This window comes from Podarcis pityusensis (assembly GCF_964106645.2).
Source record: "Podarcis pityusensis genome assembly, chromosome: 7".
Classification (NCBI taxonomy): domain Eukaryota; kingdom Metazoa; phylum Chordata; class Lepidosauria; order Squamata; family Lacertidae; genus Podarcis; species Podarcis pityusensis.
In genome coordinates this window covers 86616691-86642993 of record NC_138031.1, presented here as the reverse complement: position 1 = coordinate 86642993, position 26303 = coordinate 86616691, and the positions used below count along the sequence as shown (strand labels likewise).

The 26303-nt window shown below is 43.5% G+C and overlaps 1 protein-coding gene across 1 annotated transcript; it reads left to right on the top strand.

Moving 5' to 3' along the window:
• Positions 1–4: 4 nt before the first annotated feature.
• ZMAT2 (zinc finger matrin-type 2) lies at positions 5–25126 on the top strand. Its single transcript, XM_081015242.1, has 6 exons — positions 5–129; positions 15770–15863; positions 16233–16356; positions 17366–17439; positions 21422–21567; positions 24485–25126. Exons 1-6 carry the CDS (start codon positions 112–114, stop codon positions 24626–24628), a joined length of 600 nt encoding a protein of 199 aa, XP_080871368.1. The 5' UTR covers positions 5–111; the 3' UTR covers positions 24629–25126.
• Positions 25127–26303: the final 1177 nt, after the last annotated feature.

The following is a 26303-nucleotide window of genomic DNA, read 5'->3' as shown; positions in this document are numbered from 1 at the left end:
CCGGCGCCGCTTCCTGTCGGTGCTTTACGATCGTGGCGGGAGAGGCGGGGGGGGGGGGAAACGGCGGCGCGCGCGACACTTTACGACTCACCGGGTCGCTTCCTGGGCAAGATGGCGTCGGGCAGCGGGGTAGGTAATGGGCTTACTTTGGAAAAGGAGGAGGAAGGAAGGGCTCTGTCTGTTCCTTGTTTTAACCTTTAAGCATTTCGGGGGCAGGCGCGGAAAGCCCCCTCAGCTCCCGCCCCTGCCCCCCCACACCCTGCGCCCACCGGCTTCCCCTGGGGGGGGGGAAACACCGGAGACCCCCCCCTCGGGCCCCGTTCGGGCGGACGAGGGTCCCGCCTCCCTGGCCGCCCCAGCGCCTGTCACGTGCTTGCCCGTGTTTACTCACGAGTAAGCGCCCCGCAAGCTGCGTCTTGGCGGGTGCCGGCAAGGAAAGCTAACGAAGAGCCTGAAAGGAAGGCGGAGCCGAGTTTCGTCCTCTCCCGAGATCAGCCGGAGCTGCGGGCGTAGCAGCAGATGGTCTCTGTTTAACAGGCTGTGGTGAAAGTTCCGGACTGGCCAGGAGGCAAAAACATGCCTTTGCTCCGTCTTAGGTTGGTGCTGCCCCAAAGTCCTGAGGGGAAGAATTCCAAACATCATTCTGGGCGCGTGCGGGGAGTCACATCTGCATTTTACAGCTCTTGCTGCTTCTCGGCCACGGTTGCTTCTCGCTTTCCCGCAGCCGCTCGCCTACCTGCTCTCGCTCTGCTTTGCGCCTTTGGACTTCTGGGTCAAATCTGGGAGCTGCTGTGCCCGCGGAGGCCTCTGTGCTCACCTGTGTCTCGTGGGATGCAGCGCTCTTAACTGCCACAGACCCCAGGGACTCGCAGCTTGGTCCTGTGGAAGTTAGCTGCACTTAAGCCCCTTGAAGTAATCCAGTTTAGGTAGCTCAGCTCTGCATGAGACTGAGCTGCCAGCTGGGTATGAAAGGGGTATGTAGAAATTACATGGCTGGTGTCTTTTTGGAGCTGGTAATATTTTGGGCATGCACAAAGAGAAAGAGAGAGATGGTTTCTGCAAAATTCAGAGGTGCAACCTTCATTTGTGGTGTCACCCAAGACCCCAAAATAGCACAAGAAATTTGTAGACCCAAAAGCTGCCTTTGGTTGCTTTCTTTCCAAAGAGGAACTTAAATATTTTATTTACTTATTTCCGCAGGAGAACTTGATTTTTACTGACCTAACGTTTTTATCACATCCTTTTCCCCAGGAAGCTTAGAGCAGCATATATTCAAAACAAACCTATGAGATAGGATCATTCTAGAATGGCCAAAGTGTCAGCAAGTCAGTTTTATGGCTTTGAACACCCTAGCCACTACATCACTCACGGAACAATAAAATACTTTTATTACTCTCGGGCTTCAGGTACACAACTGTTAGGCAGGTTGAAAAACTGTATCCATTGCATGTTTAGTTTGGATGGACGGGAGAGGAACTTGCACAATCAGAAGATACAAAAATGGTGTAAAAATATCAGATATGCACCAAGTGTCTCTTTGAAATTCCACCAGTTCTCACCAGTTTGGGACTGTGCCCATATTCCAGCGACACACGATAGGAGCCAATGAAGCTCACAGTGTTGGGGGGACACTATGCCTCACCATACACACATCACTTAAGGCACCCCCATTCTCAGCCCCTGTGGCACAGCCAGCAGTGAACCTGATACTGCAAGTCTGCAGGCATTCCAACAGACAGGAGTTCAAATCCCCATATGCCATAAGCTGCTCACAAGTGCTGTTTTAAAGCACAACTCCCCAAAAGAAGGATGTAGAGGATACAAAACATAGTGTCTACATAGCTTCTCAGCAGGATACCTGCAGAGGACACACACAGGCCTCTTGGGAGAAGTGCCTACTCAGCTAGGGGGGAAACACTTTTGCTAAGAAACCATGGGAAGACGCAAACTGAAAGCAGCTGTTTTCAGTAACTCACTTCATAGGGTACAGGGTTGAGAAGTTGGAGAACCCTATTCACCTTTTACATGCCTGCCCCCACCTGCTACCCCCCAAGACATGTCAGAACCAGAAGAGGTGAGGCTCTCAGAACTTGAACCCACACAGCAAGCTTCACAGGGCAGTTTTTTTAAGCAGCCACATCAGTAGACAGGAATTGCACTCGTGGGCCATTTGGCTCCTGGTCCCTAAACCCAACACCCACTCATAACTACCAGGAGTACAAAGCCTAGAGGAGGAGCCTTGGACTAGCAGGATAGCTTATTTTTCACATTCTTGGGGTCCTGGTTCAGATCGGGTACACCCCCAAACTAGGAAAGGTGGGAAGTGATCCACACAATGTGGCACATCTGAACCTGTTAGGAGGAGCACTGTATAGACCCTTTGGCCCACCAACTCCCTTGGCAACCCCCCCCATCTATCTTCCACCTTTCTTCTGGTGGATCAACCTTGTTGGGTGGAATCCCAGCTGGGCTCATTGCCCCTGCTCCTCATCTCTCTCTGCCCACTAGTGCACCCTGAGAGACCTGATCCCTCACAGTCCTGCAAAATTAAGTGATTAGAGAGAAGCAGAGCCACTGCCCATGAAGCTCCCTGCTCCTTCTCACAGTCCCATCTTGAGGCTAGGTGAAGCCAGATTTTTCTAGGTGGGAAAAGAATTCAGCATTCTCCAACAACAGAGAAACACCATTTGTCAATGTCAGAGCCTTTATTGAGCAGCTTCAGTGAAAGAAAGACACGTGATGCTACAAATCAATTGCCTCAGCAGGGCCCCTGGTTGTAGACCAGTTCCGTGCTAGGAACACTTGACCTCCTGCCAGACTGTCTGTCATGGAGCTTGCAAGAGTACAGGAGCCTGCTAGGGACAAGCAGGCTAACAATCTCTTTTTATAAATTTATTTAAATGTTCAGATTAACAAACAATCATCAAGCAAAACAAAACAAAACAATTTCCGTAAGTTCCCTTGGACATCCCTCCTCCCCTTTTGTGGGTCCTTATGTTCACTTTTTCTGCTGCATCTTCTCTGTTAGTCCAATTCTATTAAATCTCCGATAAAACCATAGTCCAACTTTTAACTACAGGCGTCATTACCAATTCTACTAATAATTTTAATTGTTTACAATGATTTTTTAGATAAATTATATATTTCCCCCATTCCTTATTGAAATTTTGGTCTTCCTGATTCTTCCGGTCAGTGTTGCCATTTCTGCATAGTCCATCAGTTTAATCTGCGATTCTTCTCTGGTAAGGACTGTGCCTTCTTTCCATCTCTGGGCTAGTAGTGTCCAGGCAGCAGTAGTCACATACATAAAAAGTCTTTTCTGGTCACTTGGAATTTCGGCACCTACAATTCCTAAAAGAAAAGCTTCTGTTTTTTTAGAAAAGGTTATTTTAAACATTTTTTTTAATTCATTGTATATCATCTCCCAAAATTCTTTTACTACTTTAGAAGTCCACCACATATGATAGAAGGTGTCCTCTTTTTCCTTACATTTCTAGCATGTGTTTGATCTTGCTTTATACATTTTAGCTAATTTGCGAGTAGTTAAATACCAACGACACATCATTTTCATATAATTTTCTTTCAAAGTATAGCACTCTGTAAATTTTAAGTCCCAGTTCCATAACTTCTCCCATGCTGCTGATTGTATTATATCCAAAATCCCTCACCCAGTGTATCATTACTGATTTGACCTGTTTGTCTTCCGTATGCCATTCTAGTAATAATTTATACATTTCTGAAAGTAATTTAGTCTTATTTTCTAACAGCTCCTTTTCAAATTTAGAGGTTTCATTAAAGAAATCTTTCTTTTTGTCAATCTTGAATATATAATTAAGTTGATGGTATTGTAACCAATATGTTATGCAGACAACTTATAATCATTATTTAATAGAGAGATTGGCCTATAATTTTTGACTAACAATATGTCAGTTTCCGGTTTTGGGATAAGTGTGATATAGGCATCTATGCAGGAATCTGGCACCTTCCCTGTGATTAATATCTGATTCATTACGTCTTTTAATGATTGTGCCAGATAGTCTTTGAATTTCTTATCGTACTTTGCTGATAGTCTATCTGGCCCTGGCAAGTAGGCTAACAATCTTAGTCATTGGACTAACTGCAAGGAACACCACTGCTGCTGGGTATGGTGTGGGCCTCCCTCCTGTTCAACACAGAACAGGTATGGGATAGTTCTTGGGAGAGTGCAAGGGAGACACAGATAATGAACCATGACTTTTGTCAGCAGCTGGAGCACATAGTCCCTGGATGAATGTGTGAGAGGGAGAAGAGAAAGAAGAGCAAATGGTGCCGCCTCCACCACCTTCGGGGTTGCAGTGGGATTCTGTAAACTGAGAACCACTCTCAGTTGGATGGCCAGATCAAATAGTGGCCAATCTTCCAGAGGCCACACATGACATCTGGCTGTCCATCACTTGACATCCTATGGAGCCAGGCGAAACCGATCCAACCCAAAAAGCAATAGGGCTTGTGTTCAGCACCAAATTTAAACAGTGGTGAATGCAAGCTGGGACTGCAAAAAAACAATTGGGAGCCACTCCAAGGCATACACAAACTGGTTGCTCCTTTGCAACTACTTCTTTACCTTTTATTGCCTGACATAATATGATGTCAGGTGAGTGTGTCAGCCCAAAACAGCCTTGAGGGTCAAATTAGCAGACCTGTCAGGCTTAAGATTCTCCACTGCTGCTGCTGGTGTGCTCCCCATGCATCTGGGTTGTAATCACACAAGGCAAATGTGTCCAGGAGTCACTTCCAGCAGTGGGAATGAGTGGAATGCCTGCTTTTTGTCTGCAGAGAGCTTTCTTGTGTGTGGGAGACAGTGCTCCCTGCTCTTGGAGGAAGAGTGTTAAAGCAATATACAGTATTTGTATATAGCAAGGAGGGTTGGGGGAGACATGAGAGACAGTTATGATAGCTATGCAGTATTGTTTCTGTCCTCCGTTCCTTGTTCCGCCTGATTCTGTCCTGGCACTTGCAGTTGTTGGGTGTTTGTGCCTGGGGTCCTGAGGAGAGGCCATCTTGGGAATTTAGGAATAGCAGTGTGCTATTCTACGTGTGTTCTGTGGGCGGGCTGTTTTGTGCAAAGTGCCCTGTCTCCATCATCTTCCACTGTGAGCTCTAAGTGTGCATGACATGAAACCAGAGAGATAAAGATCCATGTTTTCACTTGTGCATAGGTGATCTGGAATTAGGAGTGAGGTTGCTGATGGTACCAAATTGTACAGGGTGGTAAAACCCAAAAAAATATTGTAAGGGGCTCCAAATTTAACTCTTCATGCTCAGTGAGCAAGCATCAAAATGGCAAACGTGATTAGATTTAAGCAAGTGTAAAGTGATGCACATTGGGGCAAAAAATCAATCTCACATATATACTAATGATGTCTTATCTGGTAGTGGCTGATCGGGAAAGAGATATTGTGATCAAGGTGGGTAGTTCAATGAAAATATTGACACAGTGTGTTACAGTGCTGAAAAAGGTGAATTCCGTATTAGGGATCAGTGGAAGAAGGATCATTGGAGATCATTCTTACCCTCTTCAACTTTGATGGACTCAAGCTCTTCCAGGGAAACATAGAAGCATTAAATATGTTGGGAACACAAAAATGCTGGCAACAGCCAACCTTTTCTGACAACTGGAAACCTTGCATTCTACATACAGTGGTTCCTTGGTTTACAAACAGCCCTGTTAATGAACTATTTGGTTTATGAACTCTGCAAAACCGGAAGTAGTGTTCCAGTTTGCGAACTTTACCTTGGTCTACAAATGGAAGCCGAAGGGTGGAAGGGCACCGGCGGCGGGAGGCCTCATTAGGGAAAGCGCACCTCGGTTTAAGAACGGACTTCAGCAACAGATTAAGTTTGTAAACCGAGGTACCACTGTACATGATTTTCAAATGGGTATTTAGAGGTGTTTGTGAGAAAACAATGGTGGAAACATTCCTCTAAATTTCCAGGTTTGGGATGTTAGCCCTGGGATTCATTCAGAGTTTAGAAATTAAGCCTTTGGTTGAGGGCTGCTATGAACATAGCTGACAACGTTTTCCTTTTTTTTAAGGGGAATTCCCTTATTCCGAATAGGATTCCTCGCATGAAAAGGGAAAAATTGACAGCTATGGCTATGAACTGTTGAAGATGTCTGTTTAAAGGAAGGGAAATTGAGGGAGAGAGAATTGACCTGGTAGCTTATAGTGTTGTGGAGGCAAGCATTAGGTTGGGAGCACTACATTCCTAGTCTGAGTCCTTTGGCACCATTGAATGACTGCCTTTGTGTCCCACCTTTCCTCCAAGGAATTCAAGTTGTCATTCATGGTTCTTCTGTTCGTCCCCATATTATCCTCACAGCAACCCTATGAGGTAGGTTAGGCTGAGACACAGTGTTAGAAATTGAAATATAAAAGCTAGGAGCCAAATGTCACCACAACGGAATGCCTAGGTGCCCCACAGATTAGCTGATCTGCACAGCAGCGCAGCACCAAAAGAAACATTTATTTTAGTGCCATGCTGCCCCACAAGCTAGCTGACTGGCATGGTATGGCAGCAGCAGCAGCCTGCCATATGGAGGTGTTAGTCGCCAGACTTGATGCCCAGACATCTCCACTTCCTCACAAAAGACTGGTTGCCTGTTGTGAAATGCAACTGGCACCCAGTTAGTTTCGAACACTGCTAAGACACTGGCCCAAGGTCACCCAGTGACTTTTGTAGCTGATCAGGGATTTGAACCCTGTTCTCTCAGGTTCTGGTCCAACACTCTAGCCATTACACCACACTAGCACAGTAGGAAAGAAAGAAGGGAATAGGCAGACAGGAGTTTGACCATTTGGGGATTGCAGGCCAGGAAGCCAAGGAAGCTAGGTCTGCCTACTAGGATGGCATCTGTACTTTTTAGGGTGGCGTAATCCCACTAGGGGCAGCGGAACCATATCTCTGGTACAATTTCCCCACAGGTCCAGGGGCTGGATCTGGAAGTGGGATCCAGTTGTAAAGAAGCAGAGAGTGTTTGCTTATAAATTTCACAAATTGACAGAGTTCTCTGACAAATCTGCCAATGCAAGGCAATGTAAACTCTGGTTTGACTTGCCCTCAACAGCAGTGTGCCTGTGGGTACAGCTAAGAAACTTGTACCAGGAGCCAAGGACATACACATGTCCAGCTCAGACATCAGATTGATGAGCTCCGGCTGAAATTCTATCCTCAACTGTAGGTTTGAAAGAGATGCGCCGCACAGCGACCACTGTGAGAACAGGAAGCTGGGCTAGATTGACCTTTGCTGTGATCGAGTAGGGTTATTCTTGTGTTTCCTGCCACAGCAGACGCAAACTATTTTCTTCTCCAGAGCTTCACCTTAACTACGCTCTTGTTTATCCAAACATTTTGCTACCCAAATGTGTTTTTTTGTTTGAAGAAATGCATTTGTACAATCGTTAAGAACAAAAGTATCACATTAGAGGTCCTTTTTCTGGTGGCAGCTTTGACTGAATCTTGTTTTATGCAGCTGAACATTTCCTGTGTTTTTGTGCCCTGTGATGAACGTTAGCCTGAGGTCCTTTTTTCTCCTTAGCTTATGTCTTCTCTTGGGGAGAGATTCACTGTAGCTGCTAAGCACTTGTTAAAAGATGTTGGGGCTTCCAGCAAACCCCTCGTTTGATCACACTGGAAAAGTTTCTTTGGAATCACAAGCCATGCCTTATTACAGCAAGATCTGAAGTTGAGTTTGATTCATTTCTCTCTGCCTGGCCTAGGGACATGGCTAAAAGATCTTCAAAAGGCTACAGCTTCTTTTTATTATCTAGGAGAAAAGTGAAGCAGCTAGTAAATTGCCTTCTCTCCAGGCACAGGCCAACTTTGATTTGTGATAGTGCTGCTTCAGTGAGGTTGAATCTGGAAAATACCCTCCCCCTCTAATGTTAATTTCTGCCTTGTAAATCTCCTTTCTTCTTTTTACCTGGAGAAGTGGCTAATGATCTTAGTCATGACATGTTTAAACCACTTAACAGGCTCTGGGAATAAATGAATCAAGATTTCAACCTCTCTCTGGGGCTCTCTTAATTCTTAGCTGTAGTTGTTTGCAGTGATTCCATTTTAAGAATTGCAAGGGGTAAGAGTGGCATGAAAATTTGATTCCAGTGCTGCACTTCTTTTAAATGAGGCTTCTGTTGCTTGTTTTTATTGTTGTAAGATCATTCATTTGACTAATAAGGGGGAATATGACTTGTTAGGGTGTCAAGGCTTTTCCTGTTTCCCCCAAAGTCATAATTAGAAAGAGAGAACTGTTTGCAGACCACTCCCTCCCTACTGCTTTATCCATACAGACTTTAAAATGCACATATTTGAAACCACCCAGTAGTGTATCCCACCTATGTCCATGCTCTAGTGTTACCCTCACTGTTAAATGACTCACGATTCCCAAGGGTCTGGCAGACCTTTCTGCAGTGGCAGAGCATGCCCCGCTGGCCCCCAGGCCATGTGCATGCTGCGCCATGGAGGTGGGGTGTGCTGCTGGAGCGACTGCATCCTTCTCGGATTCCCTCCAGCTGTGAGTGTAACTTAGTTGAGATCCTGTGCACCTCTCAGAAAAGCGGAACGGGGAGAAACCCAACTCACCCTAAAAGCCTATAGGGGCACCAGTCACTCTCTCAGTGTCCATGGTAACATCCCTGACTCCTACCATTCACAGAGCTCTGTGCTGTTAACTCCCCATCATAAGGAGCCAATCTGTGCAGTTACAAGGAAATGTCCCAATTATACCCTTCCCTCAGCACCAACCCATACAATCAGCCAAAAACAGACACATTACAGTGCCTGCATGAACCACTGCCTGCAGGAAAAATACAGCAACTGTAAATCTCCAGGAATCCCTGCACATAGGGGTCCTTATCTCCTTATATCATCCACACAGATTAGTAGCCATCATGCTTTTGACTGCACAACACAAAGCGAAGAAAAGAGAGGCAGTGTTAGACAGGAAGGAGGTATGAACTAAGACAGGGGTCGGCAACCTAAGGCCCATGGGTTGGAGGAGCGCCAGAAATAGCGTACGCGTACGGGTGCTCCTCCGACCTGGAAGAGCGTTTGTGTGCACACGTTCCAGCCCATCCTCAGACGGACTGACAGTCGACCAGCTCATCCTCTGGTTAAGGTTGCCGACCTCTGAACTAAGATAACTAACAATGAATGAAAAACTCCCTGGAGCTTGAGATGATGAGGCTGGAAAGTGGGAGATGCAAGTTTGAGCCCTATCCTGAAGAGTGGTGGGAACAAGGCCCAACTCATCTTTTGCATGCTTCGTCAGCTGCAGTCACCTCAAGAAGCAAAAACGAGAGATCAGACAAACTTAGAACCATATGCATTCAGTGTCTTGATTCCCTATCCAAATCTGCCTGGGTCCTCTAGCATCTGTTTCCTGATCTCAACTCCTCCCCTTCTTGCCTGTTGCAACCTGCCAATCCCAAGCCAGGATTGGGACTCATGATATTCAACTACTTCAGGAGATAGGAGAAGGACACATAAAATCATGGAATTTGTAGAGTTGGAAATGACCCTGAGGATCACATAGTCCAGGCATCCCCAACCTTTGGCCCTCCAGATGTTTTTTTGGACTACAATTCCCATAATCCCTGACCACTAGTTCTGTTAGCTAGGGATCATGGGAGTTGTAGGCCAAAACGTCTGGAAGGCCGCAGGTTGGGGATGCCTGACCCTTCAATGCAGGAGTACACAGCTGTCACATACAGGGATCAAACCTGCAACGTTGGCATCATCAGCACCACGCTTTAACCAACTGAGTTATCCAGGCCACGTGACAGAGCATTTGCTATCTCTCACCCACAAACACGCATACATAATGGATGGCGGCTAACATATTGAGGTTGAATCCTGACAAGACAGAAGTACTGTTTTGGGGGGACAGGAGGCGGGCAGGTGTGGAGGACTCCCTAGTCCTGAATGGGGTAACTGTGCCCCTGAAGGACCAGGTCATTTTGGACTTGCAGCTGTCCATGGAGGTGCAGGTCAGTTCTGTGTCCAGGGCAGCTGTTTACCAGCTCCACCTGGTATGCACCACTGAGGCTGAGACCCTATCTGCCCGCAGACTGTCTCACCAGAGTGGTGCATGCTCTGGTTATCTCTCACTTGGACTACTGCAATGTGCTCTATTTGGGGCTACCTTTGAAGGTGACCCGGAAACTACAACTAATCCAGAATGCGGCAGCTAGACTGGTGACTGGAAGCAGCCGTCGAGACCACATAACACCGGTCTTGAAAGACCTACATTGGCTCGCAGTATGTTTCCGAGCACAATTCAGAGTGTTGGTGGTGACCTTTAAAGCCCTAAACAGGCCTCGATCTAGTATACCTTGAAGGAGTGTCTCCACTCCCATCGTTCTACCTGGAGACTGAGGTCCAGTGCCGAGGGCCATCTGGCGGTTCCCTCACTGTGAGAAGCCAAGTTACGGGGAACCAGGCAGAGGGCCTTCTCGGTGGTGGCACTCGCCCTGTGGAACGTCCTCCCACCAGATGTCAAAGAGAACAACAACTACCAGACTTTTAGAAGACATCTGAAGGCAGCCCAGTTTAGGGAAGCTTTTAATGTTTGATGCATTACTGGATTTTAATATTTTGTTTTGGAAGCCACCCAGAGTGGCTGGGGAAGTCCAGCCAGATAGGTGGGGTATAAATAAATTAATAATAATAATTATAATAATTATAATAATTTCATTTGTATGCCACTTTCCATAGTTGAAACCATGGTCAAGGCAGCTTACATAATTACAAACATCACAAAAGTAGTCATAAACAATAAATAAAACATCAAAAAGTACGCTGCCAAACTGAACAATTTCTACATGAATAATAAGAAAATATAAAACTAAGATACAAAATATGAATATCAATAACAGCAACAACAGCCCTTCCCCCAACAACGCTCTCTGAACAATATCCTAGCCCAAGAGTCTGTTCAGCAGTCTCAGCTTTGTAGCTGGAGTCAGTCAAGCCCCACCCTCCCAGGCCAGGTGGAAAAAGGCTTGCAAGGCAGGGAGCAGGTCTTTCAGAGCACTGGTCTGGTGTAAAGTAGGCCCAAGTTCAAGGGTTTTATTCAACTAACTTTTATTCAGAGTAGACCCAGTGGTCATGTCTAATTAGGTCAATTATTTTAAATGGGTCTGTCTACTCTGAGTAATTTTAGTTGGATACAACCTAATGTCCTGATTGTGGCTGCCTAATAGGCAAGGTTGGGAGCACTCCAACTCTTGATGGACCAGCATCCACATATAGCCTATTGCCTGCCTATCATCTTAATTGCTTGTCTGTCATGGGTTTCCTTTTATATTAGGGCCAGGGCCCCTGGGCCCCAGCTCCTGTGAAGTGTGAGAGGCATGCAGGTTATTTGAAGCACAACATAAACCCAAATGAAGCTGCCCAGACCCATACAATCCGCCATGGAAGCCATATGTGCAGGCCCACAACTAAGAAATATCAGGTTGGGGAATACCAGGAAGAAAGGCTTTTCAGTGATTGCCCTAATTCTATGAAACCTTATTTGTGGTTAGTGATGCTAAATTCTCGAGAATAATCTTTCGGAGAATATTCTCGAGAATATTCTCGTTTAATTAGAATATTAGAGACTTTTCATTTAAAATAGGAGAATATTCATTTTAATGCATTGAAAATGACATAATTAGTTAATATGCATGTTTATTCATGGGTAAGCTTGTTCAGATGGCAACCAAAAACTGTACAGATACTTTTATTAAATGGGGCAATGCAGTGAATTCACATTCTTTGATTTTTTTGCACCAAACTTGAAATTGAAAATTCAGCGTGAATGACTCACGTTAATTACTAAGCCTGCCTCTAACTGTATATTTATCATCAAGTTTGAATTATAATTATGTTGTGTATGAATGAGATGTAGCTTTTAAAGTAAAAGGAATATAAAAAAACTCAGGTCCACTACATGAGTACATACGAATTCAAATGTTCATCACATTAAATGAATAGCATTTTTAAAACTTAAAAAAAAAAAAAGTTTTCTGTAGCTCACATTTCAGAACTGCCAATGGTGAATGACACAATGCCCAGTAATTGTAACTGGATCAAAAAAATAATTATTCATTATTCATTACTTACATTGGCAGTATCACAGCTTGACTTATTATTTACTAGATTTTTTTAATGTGGGTTGTAAAACTAGAATTTACAGTTTGTGGAGAATATTCTCCAGAGAGTTTTCTAGCAGAGAATATTTACACCTCACCTCACTATTTGTGGTGGCCCTAATTCTTGGAAACTTTTTTTGTGGACCCTAAAATGCTTTCTATTCCAACAAGCTCTTTCTTTTAATTGCCAGTTTTCTGTTTTTAAATGGCTGTTGCTTTATGGAATGTTTTTACTATGATGTTCTCAATGTAATTTCTTATTTGTTGAGCTGCCTTGTGAAGGCTTGGCTCGAAAAGGCAAGATAAAGATAATACACGCACATACACACACACACACACACACAAATACACACACACGGTGTCCATTCAGATGTTTATTCTAAATTGATTATGTGTGTTTCAGTGTAGAAATTCTTTGAGTCAAATGAAATAAATTAGAGATATGCCTACTGTGTGTAAAATAATGCTGGGGTGTTTTTTGGGGGAGGAATTATGGAATGGTGCTTGGTATCATAGGCTGTTTCATGTACAGTGGTACCTCAGGTTACATATGCTTCAGGTTACAGACTCCGCTAACCCAGAAATAGTACCTCGGGTTAAGAACTTTGCTTCAGGATGAGAACAGAAATTGTGCTCCGGCGGTGCGGTGGCAGCAGAAGGCCCCATTAGCTAGAGTGGTGCTTCAGGTTAAGAACAGTTTCAGGTTAAGAATGGACCTCCGGAACAAATCAAGTACTTAACCCGAGGTACCACTGTACATTTGCTTTATTCTTAGGAATGAAGTTATGTGGATTTTGTCACGTATTAATGCAACCCCCTCAACCCAGAGGTTGTAGCATACAGCTGATGTACGCAGAGGGATGTTGTGCAGTCTGAGCTCTTCTCTCTTAACTTTGTTTGATGGTCTCCCCCATAGGTTTATTCATGAACAGGGAGAAACTCAGAATGAAAAACCATACAGGGGAACCTGTTTTTGTGCTTATTTAGTTGTTGCAGGGTCGGGATGCAATGTTAGAGCAAGGAGAGAAGATGCTGTCTTGCTGGGCTAAATGAGAAAGCATCTGTCAGTAGAACTAGCACCCCGAAGAAGAAAAGGAAAAACAGCTAAAGAGAGAGGTCTCAAGGCTCTTAGGCTGAAATTCAAATCTTGTAATCCTGCAAAGGGTGAAAGAAATAACAAGAAAAAAGCACCAAAATTAGAATGCTTGTGTAGAAATGCTTGACTAATTTTATTTTAGATTTTTCATTCTAAGTATCCCTTAGGCTCAGGCTTAGTAACAATTTAAAAATGTAAAACTTAACATAATTTAAATTTGAAGCTCTCCTCTCCTGAATGCTTTGGGCAGGCAACATTAATTTAAAACAGTCATAGTATTTTTGAAGGCAGATTAAAAAACTTGAAAAATACTAAAACTCTTCTCCCCTCTCCTTTTCTTTTAAAAGTTGAAAGCTACAACTCAGCTACCCATATTACATCTGGCTACGAAATGGTAGTTTAAGCAGAGGTCCAGGTTTGGAACATCCAGAAAAAAATGGGTTTCCAGAATTAAGGAACTGCTGCTTGAGAACACCTTGCTTTTTGCTGTTTGGTGCAGGAATGGCAGAATTAAGAGGCTGACTCAACCAGATGGAGGGCTGGCCCTTGGAGGCATTCCCCCTATATATTAGGCCACGTGTGGTTATGCTTGAAGAACACATCTGTCTGGCCAAGCAGGTGGTTCTATGTCCTGTGCGGCTAATTGTTACGAGATTTAAAAAGATGGGAAGCAAGTATAACCCACATTCCTGAAATAAATTGCCTTTTTAACCTTTAACCTTAAATGGGTCTAAGAGGAGATCTTTGGATGTTGCCGAGTTTTGCACCCCATCTGTGAAATGGTCCCCCTGCTCTCTTGTACTATGTATCTGTGTTTCTTTATCAGGAGGAGAATTTGCCCTAGAATTTCCTAACATGGCATCTGAGTGGCTAGGTGTCACTGTGCCAAATGCTTGCCCCATTCTATTCGGAAGTCTCTTTATTTTTTAAAGATATGATGCTTGTTTCCTTGGGAAAAACTTAAGGCACACTCTGCTTCTTCCTGTTTTACAAATCTGCCTTGTCCTGCTTCATAGGAGTCCTATTGGGTCAGATCAAAGGTTCATCTGGTTCCACAACCTTTTTCCAACGGTGGTTAAGCAGATGCTTTGGAGAAGCCCTGAAGGTGGACATCAAGGCAACAACTTTTCTCAATTTTATGTTCCCCAGCAACTGATAGGTGTTGCCTCAGAAACTAGTGATTCCATTGATAAATTTAGCCTCCATAAATTTATCTAATGTCTTTTTAAAACCAGCCAAACTAATGGCCATCACTGTACAGTAAATTCCATAAGTTAGCTGTATATTGGGTGAAGAACTACTTCTTTTGCTTGCTCCGAATATATTGGTCATCCATTCCATTGAGAGTGTTTTACTTGGTGCTCACTTTCATTTCATGGATTTATATCCTTGAGTGTCAGCCTGCTTCCTGGACACACTCAGATTATTGTGTGCTTTTCAGAAGCTCAATGTACTTTTTTTTGGCTGAAGTTAGCATTGTATAAGAAAGAGTTCTACTGTCATAGGAGGGGGGGACTTTTTTGCACCCTTTGCATATTTTTTTAAAAAGTCATTTCATTCTTTATTTACAGATGCAAAATATTTTTAATCAGGCACACACAGTCAGTAAAACAATCTTATAAATGATATTTCATTTCTGTATCCGAACAAATTATACCATGTTTAATTTTATAAACCCCTATCATGACCCACTCTTATTTACATTTCCCCCTTGTACTAAAAAGCTCGTGGAAGTCAAGTAGTATCGTTTAAAGCTTTCCAGGTATAACTCTGTTTTTCTGATGACTTGGTGATACCACCCTCATTTCACAAACTCATTTCATGGTTGTGCCAGCCTCCCATATCTACTCAAGTTTCTGCCTGCTTGTTGGAAATCTTCTGCCTTTATTTTGCTATAGTTAGCAGGGAATTTGCAGTGCCAGCTTCTTGGTCTTGTAGCTGTCTCCATCTGCTGTAAAGCATATTTCAGTCAGTGGAGGAGTAAAGTCATGCCCTGCATCTGCAAAGCAGCTATTTAAAGATAATTTTTTTAATTAATCTGTTTTTGGGACTCGCTGTGCAGTCCTATATATGTCCCAGGTGTGAGGTATGTGATGCAGCTACCTTGCCGAAGCTAAGCAAGTCTGAGTGTGGTCAGTAGGGGGACCCTGTGCCTGCCACCTTTAGCTCTGTGAAGGAAGAGGGGATATAGATCAAACAAACAAACAAACAAACAAACAAACAAAGGTTTACTCAGAAGCAAGTCCCACTTTATTCAATAGGGCTGAACCCCCAAGAAGAGTGCTTTCGATTGCACTTTCAATTGGTTGGATTGCTGTAATGCTCTCTATGTGGGGCTGCCTTTGAAAAGTGCTTAGAAACTTTGACTGGCTCAAAGAGCAGCATCCAGATTGCTTGGGCTACTTGTTTGTAGTTACCCTTGGTGGTTTGCAGGACTAAGACTTCCTTGCTTTGCTGAATTGAATGTTGAATTTCTGCATTTTCCTTTGGTTTGTAGGCTAAAAACCTGGACTTCCGCCGGAAGTGGGACAAAGATGAATATGAGAAGCTTGCAGAGAAACGACTCACGGAAGAGAGAGAAAAGAAAGATGGTTTGTAACATACTGACTTCTTCCATTAAGAGCCACTGGCTTAGTTTGTAGAACATAATGCAAAATTGCAGAGGAAAAATACGGACCACTTAATTCTGTGTTCTGCTTCCATCCAAATCAAATTGTAATAACCCTTTCCTTTCCTGATGCTCTTGATGCAGTTCATGAAACAAAGAAAGATTAAGAGCAGGTTCATCTGATTTTAGAAGCAGGGAATTAAAAGTAAGCGAGAAGACTTAAGTTGAAGTTCTTGAGGAGCATATTTTGTCCAGTGTATAAACAAAGTATTGTTTTACATTTTGAAATACAGTTTTGAATACCCGGTTTAAATTGAAGCATTTTAAGAAAACCTTATTGATTATGTTTTAGGCAAACCAGTGCAACCTGTCAAGCGCGAGCTTCTTCGGCACCGAGACTACAAGGTGGACCTGGAATCCAAACTGGGCAAAACCATTGTTATTACCAAAACAACGCCGCAGTCTGAGATGGGAGGGTGAGTCATCCTGAGTCTTTGCAATGCTTGTTCATACAGCACACAGCAACTAAACATCCAGATGCCTCTATCTCTGTTCTAAATCTGTGCCTAGGAGCTATGGTCAGGTGGATGAGGGCCAACAGATTGAAACTGAATCCAGACGTGGTCATGGAGGGCACAGATTTTGCTGTGGCTAAGGAGGTTGGAATTTCCTCTGGATTTTTTGAATTGCACACTTCAAATGAGTAGACCTATTTTGTACTGGGCTCCACCCCTTAGGCATTACCTGATTACCAGAATTTTAGTTTCAAGTACTAGTGACCCTCAGGGGAACATGCCTGGTCCTTAACCTCTGTCAAGATTTTACACTGGTGAACAAGTCTGTAAAGCAAGAGGTTAAAAAGGCACACCCACCCCTCCAAACTTCACGTGGGGGGAAATGAAACTTTAAAAGTGATGTGCATTGGGAATTTGTGCTGCCCTCTGCTGTTTGGAGTGAGCGTTTTAGCAGAGCTAATAGGTGATAGCTGCTGCTAAGGATGAATGGCCTCAAAATACCACTCCATACCACCATGTCTGCCTATCTACCTTAATATCATGGTAGTACAAGAAGGAGAAAATGTGCAGTGGGACAAGTGCTCTGACTTGCTGTGCAAATTCTCATGCGCTGCTCTTGCTTTGTGAGATAGCCCATAAGCCCCTGAAGCCTTGGGTACATGGCAAGTAGCAAAGTTCAGTCTCTTAGGCTCAGCAAGAAAATTTTTATATTTTCTTGCACATGCAAGTTCCAGACTGCAGGACAAGGGGCTTTGTGTAGGATTATTTCCATAGATGGCAAGACAGAGATTTTAATGAAGAGAAATTGTGCCTGTGTTCAACCTATTTCGGAAAGTTCAGTAACATTGACTAGATAGCCCTCATGTAGTACTCACCTTAATTTGATATGAAATAGAAACTGAGAAGCCTTACGTAAAATAAATCTCCTGTTAGATATGAGAACTGATGTCCTTTCCCCCTTTCTTTCCAGGTATTACTGTAATGTCTGTGACTGTGTAGTTAAAGATTCCATCAACTTCTTGGACCATATCAATGGCAAAAAACGTAAGGATAAAGCACCTTTTTTCCCCATTAGCCAAGAAATACAATGTTACCTGTCTTGGAAAACAGAGGAAGCTATCCTGATTGTCCTTCAGCAGCTTTTGGTCCTGTGGGACCTGCCAAGTGTTCATTCACAGATCCAGTTCCCTTTGATTCTGCTCATTCCTTTATTGGGAGATCCCAGAGGGAGAGCAGATGCTTGTTACTCCTTTGAAACTTGTCTTCAGGGTTCCATCCTCTTGCCCAACATGGACATGTAGCTCCAAGAGAGGTGATGTGAAGGTATGATGTATTAGTGCTCCTCTTAGTACTCCATGTACAGGTCTCCTTGGCCCTATGATCTCAAGTCTTTCTCAGTTCTGATTGAAACTAGATACAGACAAACTAATTGCAGTTTAATAATAATAATATTAATAATAATGAGGCTTGAGATAATGGTGGCTGACAAGGCCATGTGGGGGAACAGGCTCACTTCTCACTGATGTGGTTCAGTTTTCCTTCACCACTGAGGCCTTTGGGTGCTTTTGTATCCTATTCATCTTCATGGGTAAGTGAGAACACCTAGGAGCAGTCTTCACAATGTTTATTTGAAGGAAAGGCTGCAGTCTCTCCTTTCAGACTAGAACTGAGCAACTTTCATTCATGTCTTCATGGTCTCAGGATCTGAGCACTGCAGGGCATAGTTGATTGGACTGTGTTGGCAGGATTTCTATGAGATGAGTCACTGGGATGAATCTTACATTTTATAGTGAGTCAGATCATTCACTCAAGACCTCACAGAGCATTCCCCTTGCTCTGCTGCCGGAGGGACATTCAACATGCAAAATCATAGGCTCTGCCCTTGAACTGTGGTCCTTCTTCAATAGCTTCCTCTAGTTTTTCAAGCACAATTTATGGTTCATGTTTTATCGGATGAATCAGCCTTGCAACTCTTTATTCAACAAGTGGTTGCATACTCCTCTTTCCCCGCCCACTCTGCTGCCATACCAACTTCCTCTGGGCTTAGGAAGACACATCCCCCATCATCAAAATGGGAAGCCAAACATAGGAACCTTTCTCTCTTGGCTGCCCCCCTTGATACTTGGTGGTCCAAGGAAAGAAGCAGCATAGCTGAAATGTGTTTTGTGTAATTTGGTCTGCCTCCATGGTTGGAGGCTGTATGTTGAATACTAGTTACTGCAAACCACAGGAGGGGAGGGTGCCGTTGTGCTCAGGTCCTCCTTGTGGGCTTCCCATAGGCCTCTGGCTGGCCCCTGTGAGAGCTGGATGCTGTGCTAGGTGGGCCATTGCCCTGATCCAGAAGGCTCTTCTTTCATTCTTGTAAGCATTTGTTTAATAAGAAGATGGAATCTCTGACTTTTCTAGGCATAAAACTTAAAAGCTGTTTCCTTGGAGATTAGAGAACACCTTGGAAGTGTGGAAGCCATCACTCAGAAGGCTAGAGGTGGGGTGTTGATGAGGTCCCTGATTCATCCACCCCTTTCCCCCTATTTCATTTTATGACTTCCTTGATCTTAGAGGAAGTCACATGAACGCCCATCAGAAGGTGGCTTCTTCTGTGTGGCATTCTTTATTTGGAGCAAACTAGAATCTCTAGAAGTTTCTGAATCCCCCTAATAATGGTGTTGTGGAGAGTGTAGGGTTCTTGATGTGTGGGGCCATTCTGCAACAATGGCTATGCATATGGAGGCAGACTCCATGTGGTGCTTTGATAGCAGACCCTACATGGTGGAGGTTAACTGTATCTCTCCACAGGGACCTATTGGTTTTTGCATCCCAGCAGCAGAATTCTTACAGAGATGCAATATTTGTTTGTATTAATATATACAAAAGCTTATGCTTTATTTGCCAAGACGCTTGGATGCAAGCATGAATCAAGGTTCGGACATTGGGAATGCACTGTGGAGGTGGTTGAAGATGCAGAAACAACTGCTGTCTTATCAGGTCTTTTTTTATTTGGTTTTGTTAACCAAACAAAAAACCTCGGTACTTGCTCCAGCGAGACTGTCCCTTACCCCACCCCCAGCAAGAGGACCATCTCCCATCAACTGGCCTGTGGGAAGGAACAGGAGAGTAAAGGAGGCAGGCAAAGAGGATTTCAGAGCCTGCTCCAGGTGGTCTGTTTCCTCCCCATTACATGGCCAACTGATAACAGTTGTGCAGTGGCAGGAATCTTGATGACATTTATATTTTTTATTGTTTTATTGTAGTTTTGAAACTAATGTGTTTTGATTTTGCTTGTAAATCCACCTTTGATGTCCTTAAATTAAGATATAAATAATAATTGACATTCCCTGATACAGGTACAGATTTCCATACCTTCCTGAATTTTATCTATAAATAGCTATTGTTCAAATTTCAAACTACCTTCTAGTGTTTCTAAACAGATATATTTACATAATGAACATGAGAGAACCTCCTCACCCCAAATTGTCCTTAAGTATACCTCCTAGGTATAAATATATTCCAGGTGACTAAATGAATTCAGTTGGAGGAAAGTAAAAGCTTGGTTTGCTTTTGAATGCTATATATCTTGCAAGCTCTCAAGTATTTGGGTCCCAACTGTTAGTCTTTTCCCATGTATTCATTTATATTACTGCATTTTTCTATTTCTATTTTCTTACATGCCTGATTTTATGTTCTATTTTTTTCTAAATAAATTTGAGGTTATTCAAGGTTCTGCCACTTGCCCTAGGTTATTAAGGTTATGCTTAACAGCCCTAGGTTACTTGATCATCGTCATATTTGGTCAGTTCACTGTCTTCACAGTTCAGCTATGATCCTGCTGTCTTACATGACAGATTTATTGTCTTTTATTATACTTTTATAGTATTAAAACTGTGTCCACTGCTTTAAGGGACTCTGGGCCAAAAAGCAGTACAAAAAAATATATGTAACATAACACTTATTCTTTGATTACTTCCAATAAATGCAGAGGAGTGATGAATGATAAAGTTGGAAAGCCCCAATTTTTTAGTAAGGAAAAACACAGGTCTTGAATCCTTAGTTCTTGTTTGTGCTAACCAGATATCTCTACAGTTACAGACTAAAGGATAATCTTTTTAATAGAAACGTTGATCTGTTCCCTTCAATATGTAAACCAAGGCAGTTAATAAAAGACAGATAACCAAAAAGGTTCTGCTCCTGGCCCACACCGATTGCACCTCATGTCTAGATGATATATGCAGTGCATTCTAGCTTAATTAAACTCTGACAGATATAGATGCAAGAAGCAAGCAGAGTATGACTCATTAGCTACCCGTTTGTAGGAGTTACAAGTCCAGCAGGCAAATTTGGTCTCATCCCACTTCAGACATGCAGTTTATGGAATTTGTCAACATGATCACTCAGGTGCACTCCCCCCCCCCATGGAATTGCTTCCTGTAGGGAAAAAAGAGTATTTGCAAGCTCAGTTGGCTTAGAGGCAATCCTGCAATGTTACAGAAGGCACCAGTCACTTGCAGCACAAGTCTAATTTGCTATGCATAGTTGGATATTAGCTGGGGTGGGGATGGAGGTAATCAGAAAGAGGGAGAGAGCACAGAAGATAGTTATTCCACTTCTTCCCTGCTGGGTCAATCAAGACCTTCAACTCTGATGCACTATTAATTAAGAGCTTGGTGAGCATGATTGCCTATATCTCAAATTAACCTTCGGAGTTAGCATAGCCTGCCCATATAAAAACAGGGCTGTACTGTACTGTGCAAAGCAGCCCGTTTCAAAGACAGCATTTTCACAGTTCTTTGCTACAGAAATGTAAGGATGAAAATGATTTTCAAGATGCAGCTTGGCTCTTAATCTTTTTCTCTGTTGCCTAAGAGAGTCTGAAGTTTGGTCGGCTGTGAAGAGAGATGCTGGGGTGAGATGAAGCTAGGTATCCAGAAAAGTGTAATATTTTGCTCCCAAACGGGACAAAGGTTTTTGCTTGGCTGCTGAATATTGGCAGGATTTCTGAGACAGTGTTGTTGGTTCCCTCCTTTTCTAGATCAGAGGAATCTGGGCATGTCTATGAGAGTGGAGCGCTCCACACTGGATCAAGTGAAAAAACGCTTTGAGGTGAACAAGAAAAAAATGGAGGAGAAGCAGAAGGATTATGACTTTGAGGAGAGGATGAAGGAGCTCAGAGAAGAGGTGAACTGTTGCCCGAAATTGAAACAATTAGCATACCTGGAGAGGAATAACACCTAACTAAGGGGCTTTCTGTCACATTTGGATGGCTAAAAAGAGCCATTTAACATGCTAAAAAATGAAAGTGTGGCAATACATTTTCTTAATTTTCCAGTATTTCTGAAATAGTGGTTGCTTTTGATCCCATCATAGTGCTGATACCAGTTTATTCTCACTCCAAAAATTGCTCTGGTCCTGTTGCTTAGGCAGGGAGCTAAGCTGCCAGGGAGATATTTCTCCGTGTTTGGTCTCCTCAGTGCAACACTGACCTGCAGGTGGCAGCCAAGATTTTTCCTGTTGTCGTTCATTCTGTCTGCAGCAACCTCAGGAGGGCTTGGATTATTTCCAGTGTGTCTTTCTCTGTTTTTAGGAAAGCTGTGCAGTTCCAGCACTTTTCCTTTTAGAAACCAAAGTGTGCCAAAGATTAGACTGATTTCTCTCACACGATAGGTAGACAGACTGGGGGAGATAGTCTGTCTCCCCCCTGCCCTTTCTGATACAGGCAGAACCTTTTTCTTTAACACGTTTTTGTCTGTGGGGGATTTTTACTTGTTGTGGGAGAGACTTCAGTGCCATCCATTGCAGCTTGCCCTTCCAGAAACAAAAGAAACCATTTCTTCACTTAACTCCTCAGGGCCTATGTGCATATTATATGCAGGTTGCGGAACTCAGCTTTTTTTTTGCATAGAAAGTTGATATTTAACACAGAATGCACAGACCCCTTTATAGATCCCAGCAAAGAACAGAGGCTGACCCTTCCATGGATGTGTGATTTGTAGACCTTCTTTCATAGGCAAGTCAGTCTTTTGTAGGCACAGTCACCTTTTCTCCCTGGAGAATCACAGAAGAATTACAGGTAACTCACAACTTATGTATGTTTAGCATATGTGATTTCAGCTTTACATGGTTGAAGGCCAGCTGGTTGAAATCACACAAATTAAATGCACAGAAGGTGGAGAGCTTAAAAGGTCTTTTTGCGCAGGGTTTTCTTGGCATGGAAAGAGCATTTAAGCTCCCAGGTGTCCTTACTGGGCTCTGGAAGGCTCTTGTGAGATCTCATGGGAACTTGGATGACCATGTGAGATCACACAAGAGCCTCCCAGGACTTAGGGCAGGGTGCCCTTGTTGTAAATAAAAAATATGCCCTTTTCCCTTATGGGGTATCCAAGAGCCCATATAGAGTCCTTACATAGGTTCCCTATTGGTAGGAGAAAATAACAGAGGCCAACCAGAGAATATTGAGAAGCAAAGCAGCTAGTAAGCTTGATCTTTATTGATCTGTTGCAACAGGGTACTCCCTCACACGGAGGAGAGGAGGAGGACCCACAAAAATGCTGTGCAAGGGTTTATAAAGACTTTTGAAATTCCAATCCTCTAGATCCAGACCACCCCCAGAAACATTATGCATACATCACAGAAGGGGTGTAACCTAAGACCACCCCTCAGATACATCCCACCTACATCACAGAAATTTTAATATTGTTTTTCTCCTGTTGTTGTTTATCTCCTGTCTAGCAGGTTACTTGATTGGATTGCCTGAGGAGCCTGGCCATTCTTTTGTAGTGGTAAAATACTTATTTCCTGGGCCAGGTCACAGGCTCACACCTTATTCAAACAGACATATCCTTGAGACAGGATTTGTGAGGAAAGAGACAATGGGGAGGCTTTTCCAGTTTAACCTTGCAGAGAAAGGATTTGGTCAGTTTAGGAATCAAAATGGTTCCAGGTTGGTCTTCCTGTGTTGATCTATGTATGTGCAGTTATGAACATTACCATATATCTAAGACCATAAAATTCCTATCACACCCTTAAGACTCGTTGGGTGCACTGACTCTGGAAAGTAGGATTGTGTGTACACGCTATCCCCAAAATGTAACCCCTGCATAAGATATGTGACTTACCTGTACAAGGTTTCATTACAGCTTTGGTGAAACCTTTAGATAAGCCACACCAGCGCGCTCTCTCTCTCTCTCTCTCTCTCTCTCTCTCTCTCTCTTTCTCTCTCTCCCCCCCCCCCCCATTTTTGGCTGTAGGTGAGGAAAACCAATTGCTCACCAGTTTGGGGAAATGAAATTACCATGTCATATGGGAAACGCAGAAGTAGCTTCCTTTACAATTCCAACAGCATTTTTTTTTAATTTTACAAATCAAGCCAATGGGTTTGATCTCTCTGTGTTTGCCAGTGGCTGCTCTGAAAGAGCCCCACGATGCCCCTGCATGTTTGAGAGAGTTGTGCAAACAGGAGAGTCCTTTGAGCTTCAACAGCCTCAGTAGCTGCCAAGGAGTCAGTCGCTGAAGTCACACTTCTGCATCCCCCAACACGTCTGGCGCCGTTCCAGGCCTTGTGATCTCACAGAACGAAACATTTTGATTAGAGCTGTGGAAACCCTTTGATGCCAAAACCCCCCAAAGCCACTCAGAGCACAGCTTATGTTCCACTGAGCAGCTGTCACTCGGCTGTTCCAACAGCCATCAGATACTGACATTGTCTGTCGCCATCGTTCAGCACCACAGTTGTTGGAATGGGGCATCAGTACAGAATCCATGTCCATTGCTTTTAAAGCAAAACTGCATTTTCATTACTGTTAATTTCTGATGAAGCCTTTGGCATTTGTTTAATAGCAGTTGCTGACAGTTGCTGGACACACTGTATTCTTCACGTGTCACTTCCGTGTGAGTGTCTTTGGGCTGCTGTCTTTCCACTGCTCCTCTGGGACCAACCAGAGGAGCCAACATTTCTCTTCCATCCATTGTTTGCTGTGCAGACAGGGAAGAAAATGTCGCCTCTGCTGTCTGTTTCCCTAAGTTGTGTCTTCCGTGTCTTTAAGATTTTGGTTGCGCAAGCAAGCTTGACTCATTTGGCAGCTTCCCTTTGTTGCAGGAGGAAAAGGCCAAAGCCTACAAAAAGGAAAAACAGAGGGAGAAGAAAAGGAGAGCTGAGGAAGACTTGACGTTTGAGGAAGACGATGAGATGGCGGCTGTGATGGGTTTCTCTGGTTTTGGCTCTACCAAGAAGAGCCACTGATCAGCCATGAACTTCCACCTGGATGGATATTGTTTCTGCCCTCAAGGTGCTTGAAAACCCTTGGAAGACTTTATTAGAGAATTTGTACTGAAATGTCCTGGTAGAAGCTGGCTGTAGGAGTTGGGAAGGAATCACACACTCTTCCTGTGTGGGGCTGGCTACCCCCTGCTGTTGCTAGTATCCTGCCTGCCTGCAAAGATAACATCACAATTGCCTGTGTGGTGGTAAACCTAAATATCTGATAAAGAACTTTAGCATCCCCCATCCCCCAAGCTCCTTGGGGGATAAACCCATTTTCAAGATTTTTTTAACTCTTCATTTCCTGTGATGAGCCTGCAGTTGGAGCTTTCTTTTGGAGCCCCCAATTCTTGCCCCTGCCTTCAGCTGCCCCTTTCCCTATATGAGTTCTGCTTGCTTCATGTTGTATGGCCTTCTGTGCACGAGAGACATTCTGCTGAGTACACTTTTCCTGTTAATAAAGTGTTTAAAATCTTATAAGTGGCTTTCTTTCAGAACTGTACTTCCCTCCATAAACGGTCATCCTTGTAGGTTGCGCTAGTGTGTGTTATCTTTAAGGAACCTTGGGAGTCTATTATAGCTTGTATGGCTGAGCATGGAGCTGAAACGTCCCCCTTATTTTTTATATCTCCAATAGATTGCTAAAAAGAGGAGGGTTTGGGTATGATCTCCCCCTCACAGTAAAATACACACACGAGAGAAATGAATTTGGGGCTTCAGTAGGGCCATGCTGATGGTTGGAGGGGGGGATAGAAAATAGGGAGATCATAAGGAAAGGCAGGAGATTGTGGTGCTCTAATCTGAACAAAGAACTTGGACCCTCTCAGCAGGAGTAGATGATCTTGCTGGCTCTGTGTGTGTCTTAAGAAGAAAAATAACTGAACAGACACTCACATTGACTATCTCCAGCTTCAAGGTTGAAACAATAAATTGGCCTCCTTTTGGCTTAATGCAGGTATTGAGGAGGGAATCTCTGTTGAATTCCAGTATCTTCTTTTCACTGGCCGTATTGAAAGCATGTTGCTGAATTTTATTGAAGCAGGTGAGGGTTTTTAGGGAGGATGGGGCTCCTTCCCCATCTTGGTTCAGGTTGGAGAAGTGTTATCTGCACTGCTCCAGCTGCTCTTTATGCCCCATGTCATTTTCATTGCTTTCTTGATTTAGTTCAGGCAAACCTGCCGTGACTCATTCATTGCCTTTTTGGGTTTAGGACGATTTACATCTGGTGTAGCTGATTTTCATAGTGCCTGCCTTTTTTATATTGATGGGATCATTGTTCTTGTCTTTCTCTGTACCTTTATGGAGCCTCGCAGTGTATTGAGTCTTCTTTCAAATACATGTAGAATAAATCCTATCATGCTTTGCTGCTGTTTTAATTCCTTAATCTTAGACTGCTGACAGCTTCATTGCCTCAGATATTTCCACTTCAATTCAGATTATAATCCCCATTGAAGATGCCATTGAAATGATACATAGCCTGTAGCTATGCCAGCTGAGATACAAATGTCCTTGGAGACTTGACCCTTTAAACTAAAAAAAAAAAAATCCTTTTAATGTGCCTCAAACTCCTTCTGTGCACCAAATAGAAATGAGCATTTAATTCCAATCACGTACCTGTCCCTGTTCAAACCAAAAGAGTAAACTCCATTTGAATGTG

Excerpts from the sequence above, each read along its gene's own strand:
- ZMAT2 (XM_081015242.1), top strand. Across the intron at positions 15,864-16,232 it reads AGAGAGAGAAAAGAAAGATG|GCAAACCAGTGCAACCTGTC; the intron begins GTTTGTAACATA and ends ATTATGTTTTAG. Across the intron at positions 17,440-21,421 it reads CCATATCAATGGCAAAAAAC|ATCAGAGGAATCTGGGCATG; the intron begins GTAAGGATAAAG and ends CTCCTTTTCTAG.